This window comes from Miscanthus floridulus, chromosome 4, assembly GCF_019320115.1.
Source record: "Miscanthus floridulus cultivar M001 chromosome 4, ASM1932011v1, whole genome shotgun sequence".
Lineage (NCBI taxonomy): Eukaryota > Viridiplantae > Streptophyta > Magnoliopsida > Poales > Poaceae > Miscanthus > Miscanthus floridulus.
In genome coordinates this window covers 49,752,884-49,758,730 of record NC_089583.1, presented here as the reverse complement: position 1 = coordinate 49,758,730, position 5,847 = coordinate 49,752,884, and the positions used below count along the sequence as shown (strand labels likewise).

At 39.5% G+C, this 5,847-nt stretch overlaps 1 protein-coding gene across 1 annotated transcript; it reads left to right on the top strand.

Annotated features, from left to right (window-relative positions):
* Positions 1-3,104: 3,104 nt before the first annotated feature.
* On the top strand, positions 3,105-3,440 carry LOC136548505 (uncharacterized). The gene has a single exon (XM_066540005.1). The coding sequence runs from the start codon at positions 3,105-3,107 to the stop codon at positions 3,438-3,440; it is 336 nt and encodes a 111-aa protein (XP_066396102.1).
* Positions 3,441-5,847: the final 2,407 nt, after the last annotated feature.

The following is a 5,847-nucleotide window of genomic DNA, read 5'->3' as shown; positions in this document are numbered from 1 at the left end:
CCCAAACTAGGATAAATCATTGTGTCTTCTCTATATGATTCTTGTGTTCCTGAGTCCACCTGAGCCGCCAAAGACCCTGTACTCTAACACCAACTCGAACAACATGCTTGCCATGGTTTTGACCCCACGACACCAACTACCAAACATATGTGGTACACTATGGGGTTGGCAAAGTCCAGAAACCACTTATGTACTAGACCAAACTATTTTTGCAAATTGGCATTCAAAAAATAAGTGTTTGATCATCGCTTTCTTATGACAGAAGCAACATGTCTTGCTACCTTTCCAATTGTGTTTAGCTAAATTATCCTTTGTTAGTATTACCCCTGATGTAAGTACTAAAGGAAGATTTTAATTTTTAAAGGTGCTCCCAATTTTCATAACCACTTGTTAATGCTTGGGACCTCATAGTGGATCATAGCAAGAGAATGAGATCATAGCTAGCCAAGACGGTTTCAGCAAGGGGGTTACCAAGATTTGTTAGTTTTCCTAGGATTTTTGATTCAAGATGATGATCTTGGCTCGAAGACCATGATGGAGGCCTAATTTTACAAGGGGCTTGAAAGACATAGGATGGAGGTCGATGTATCATTGGCTAACACATTTTTTTAACAATGGAAAGAGGTTTTCAGCTTCATCCTTGTTGAAGAGGATTCAGACCAACTTATTACAACTCAAAGCATCAAAGTAAACAAAGTTTTGATAAGACAAAAACAAATCAAGAACCAATTCTAAATCATGAACACATAATAGCTTTTCTTAGGAGGTATGGATTACAAGTATCTAGCTTAAGGGCCTCTAGGCCATGTGATGAAAGCTAAGCCATTAAAAATAAGGTACTTGTTGGGAAAGATATAGGAGTAAAAGTTGAGGTATAAGGGTTTGGATTTCAAAGGTTCAGCTTAAGGCCTTGTTTGGATTCATGTGTATCCACCTCAATCCACATGTGTTGGAGTGGAATAGAATGGAATTTAGTTCAATTACACTCCAATCTACTTCAACACATGTGGATTAAGATGAATACATGCGCATCCAAACAAGGCCTAAAGTGGGAAAGGTTCACTTCAAGGAGAAGGTTCAATGGGCTCGGAGTGGACTCAAGTCCGACACACTAGTGACTTGCTTAGCTCAAGGGGATGCACAAGAGGCAAGGAATGACAATCAAGTGCACTAAGGGTTTTATTTGTGAGTTATTCGTGAAAAAAGTTTTAGCTTATGGCTATACTCGCTATGGAATGAAGCAGATGATGAACTAGGGGCAAGGAGACTTATAAGCCTGATTGTTGATGATATTAAGAGAGATGTGGTGGACGGTTAGTACACTTATCTTCTGGTATATGTTGCATCGCTTCAACGATACCTACCAATCTATATTTTGGCTTTTTAACTTACGATATTATTAGTTGCAACAATTTTATTTATCCATGGTGGCTTAATTCAAAATTTAGTGCTTGTTGTATTTTTATTTGATTTTTTAATATCTGAACAAAAAGATTTTAATATCTGAAGCAAAAATTTTAGGTCCTGTACTATAACCTTAACTATTTCTCTCGATGTCCCAAATTATAAGTCATTTCAATTTTTTGGAGAATCAAAGTATTTCAAGTTTGACCAAAATTGTAGAGAGAATTAAAAGATTTATGACATCTGAAAGTGCATTTGCCCCCTATGTGGGTTTTGGTGTATTGATGACATCCAAATTAGGGACTAATGTGATCTTAATGAGATATGTCATAGTCTCATGAAAATAAAATCAAAAGAGAGACACTCTAGCACTTCATGAGCACGTAGAATATCTTTTTGAGACTTTTGGTGTCTGAAGTCTCGACGTAAGTCAGAACTCCCAATGGTCGTAAGTCTCGGTGCCCAGTCACTTAGCTTGCATGGTGACTATGGTTGTCGTAAGTCCTGACATGAGTTAGAACTCTCGATGGTCAAAAGTCCCAACTCAAGTCAGGAGTCCTGACACCTGGACCTTGGTCGGCTCGCTGACCGCTCTTGTCGAAAGTCTCGACATACATCAGGAGTTCCAATGTCGACCTGCTCGTAGTGACTTTGACCTAGTTATGAATAGTGTTTTCTATAGAGGTTGAAAGTCCCGAGATTTTCGTTGGAACTTCTAACGTAGATTAGAGCAAGGTCTTCTTTTAGCGCTTCACTGCGTGAGAAGAAACAATGTCGAACACCGAAAAGATGAAAGCCGATGCCACTGAGATGGCCAATCATATTGCAAAAGAGTTGATGGCTGAGCAAGCAAAGCTATTCCAAGATGAAATGAAGAAGATGCAAGATGAGATTAGCAAGATGAAGGTAGAGTTGAGCAAGAAGGTTGAAAATTCTATAAGTGGCAAGAATGAAGCAACCAAAGACAATGCAAGTGATGTTGGAGCCGGCGAGCATGCTCATGGAAAAGGAATGTATTCAAACATGGGATTCAATTATGGACAACTCATCAAAGGTCCACCTCTACGTTCTCCTTCCATCAACCTCGGCAAGCCACCTCACTTTGATGGAACAAGATACACCGATTGGTCTTACAAGATGAAGATGCATCTCATTGCCACAAGACTTTGGGAAGTTGTGGATGTTGGTGTGATGATTCCTACTGATGAAGATAGAGAGATAACTCTAGAAGAAGTGCACAATCTCCATCAAAATGCAGAAGCCATAGCATTGCTTGTGTCAAGCCTAGGCCCAGATGAGTATAGAAAGGTGAATGGAATGGAAAGTGCAAAGCAAATATGGGACACTTTGAAAGTGTCATTTGAAGGAGATAAGAGTGTGAGAAAAGGCAATATTGAGTTACTTCATGATGAAATGGAAAGATTTGTGTTCTCGCAAGATGAAACAACCCAATCTATGTTTGATAGGCTTATGGCATTGGTCAACTGCATAAGAGCTCTTGGAAGCACCGAATGGGATGACAATAAGGTTGCTAGGAAGATGTTGAGAACCTATAGAGCCAAGAACAACATGCTAGCGTCTGTGATCATGGAAAGGCTCGGTTATGATGAGATGACACCCAAGAAGTTCTTTCAAAGTTCAAGCATCATGAGTGTCTAGATGAAGATGCAATCAATGCTCACAATCCAAATCATAATGCAATGGGATACAACAAGAATGCAGCCCTAAAGGCAACTCATGCTCATGAAGGCAAATCTTCTAGTCAAGAGAAGAAGAAGAAAGTGAAGGATGATTCCTCAAGTGAAGAAGAAGAGTCCGATGAAGAAGTTGCACTCATCATTAGAAACTTTAGAAAGTTCATAAAGAAGAAGAGCAACCGCAAGACTTACGATGATGGGAAGAGAAGCAACATGAAGAGGTTTTGCTATGGGTGTGGCCAAACCAGTCACTTCATAGATGATTGTCCTAATGAGAAGAAGAAGAACAAGTACAACAAGGATGAAGACAAGAAGAACAAAGGCAAGAAGAGAGGTTAAGCTCATCTTGGTGAAGAATGGGAGTCAAATGATGGTGACTCAAGTGATGATGAGAAGAATAAGAAAGGAGCCACAAACATCGCCATCCACCATTCTTCATCACCAACCATGATCTTCCCTGACTCGTCTTCACCATCAAAACTCTTCCCCAACTTATCTTCATCACCAAGGCTCTTCTCCAACCTCATCGACAACGACTACTACACTCCAACTTGCCCCATGGCTAAGGGGGAGAAGGTACAATGTTTCACCCAATCCCTCTAGTGATGAGTATGATAGTTGTGATCAGAACATAGAAGAACTTAAAGCAACCATGATAAAGAAATTTGGTAAAAAGGCCTACACTAAAATAAAAATGCTAATGAAGAAATTAGAGAAGAGGGATAGATGCTTGGAGATGCAAGGAGACATAATCACTCAAGAGAGAGATAAGAACCTTTCACTTGAAGCATCTATTGCTAAGGAAAAGATGAAGGTTGAAAGTTAACCGTTGAATTGTCTTTCACCAATGACACTATTGGGAAATTGACTAAAGAACATTCCTCAGTTAATGATCAAGTAGCTAGCCTCTAGAATGAGAAAAGTATAGCTCAAGAAAGCCTCACAAGATTGGAAGAAAAATACCAAAATCTTGAGCTAAACTATAGTACTCTTTGGGCTAGCACTTCAACTTCTCCTAAGGCAACCGAAGACTCTAATGTCTCCACTAGTAATGGTTGTAAAAGATGCTATAAAATTGATGTAAATGCATATGCAACTAACCTTGTTGATCTAGAGAAGAAAGACAAGGAGATTCAATGGTTGAAGATGATCTTGAAGAATGGGTGCAAGTGTCAAGAGTAATCCAACAAGACTATATACAAAGTCATCAAGGCACCCATCCAACAAGGAAGGCATTGGAAATAATAGATATGATAGAAAGGCCAATGGAAGGGGCATGATCAATGGTGTGCCTTGTGTAAAGTTCAACAAGGGTGTTGCTCTTGACGAGCTCATATGCAAGGCAAACAACAAGGTCTACATTCCCAATGTCGCACCTACAAGTGACAAGACAAATAAGACAAAGCAAGTGGAGGCCCCCAAACAACAAGCACCACTCCCACAATGTTATGCTAGTGATTACATGTGTTGTTGGGGCAAGGATGGCAAGATCATGGTGAAGTATGTTGGTGCCCAAAAGAGTAAGGAGTTTATGAGGAGTGTTTGGGTGTCCATGTTTTATGTGACTAACCCCCTAGGACCCTAATCTTTTTGGGTACCTAAAACCAAAGCTTAATTTCTCTTTGTAGGAATACTCCTCTAGAGGAACAAGTTGGGTGTTGGATAGTGGATGCACCAATCATATGATCGGAGAGAAGGATATGTTCACATCATTCCAACCTAGTCATGATCAAAGTGGAAACATTGTGTTAGGTGACAATGGAAAAGGAGAAGTACTCAGGTTTGGGTAAAATTGCTATCTCAAATGACAACTCTATTTCCAATGTTTTACTTGTGAATTCGTTGAGATACAATTTGTTACCCGTTTCGCAACTTTGTGAGATGGGTTACAATTGTCTCCTTATGGATAAGGGTGTGGAAGTCTATAGAAGGGAGGATTACTCTATTGCATTTATGGGTCATCTAAAAGGAAAACTCTATCTAGTTGATTTCACATCAAATAGAGTAAATCCTGAGACTTGTTTAATGGCAAAATCTAGCATGGGTTGGTTATGGCATCGCTGACTTGCCCATGTTGGGATGAGGAACTTGGCTAAACTTCAAAAAGGCGAACACATCCTTGGACTAACAAATGTTTCTTTTGAGAAAGATAGAATTTGTAGCACATGCCAAGCCAGAAAGCAAGTTAGAGCCAAACATCCCGTCAAGAATGTTGTAACAACCGAAAGGCCATTGCAATTGCTTCACATGTACATATTTGGACCCATCGCTTATATAAGCATTGGTGGTAACAAATATGGTTTTGTAATTATTGATGATTATTCTCATTTCACTTGGGTGTTCTTTTTGCGTGATAAGAGTGAGGTACAAGGCATCTTCAAGAAGTCTGCATGAAGACCAAGAGAGTTAGAAGTGACAATGGGATAGAGTTCAAGAATACCAACATTGAAGAGTTCCTTGATGAAGAAGACATCAAGCATGAGTTTTCGGTTCTATACACTCCACAACAAAATGGTGTTGTAGAGAGGAAGAACCGAACTGCTCATAGAAGCCACAAGAGCAATGCTGAATGAGTACAAGACTCCAACCAACTATTGGGTGGAAGTGATCAACATGGCATGTCATAACATCAATTGCTTATATCTCCATAAGAAAAGAGAAAAGACCGCCTATGGACTTCTAACTGGTAAAAAGCCTAAGGTGCACTACTTTAGAGTTTTTGGATCTAAGTGTTTCATACTTAATA

What these genes read in the sequence shown, in the direction of transcription:
- LOC136548505 (XM_066540005.1), top strand. Translation starts at nt 3,105, where the DNA reads ATGGGATACAACAAGAATGCAGCCCTAAAGGCAACTCATGCTCATGAA.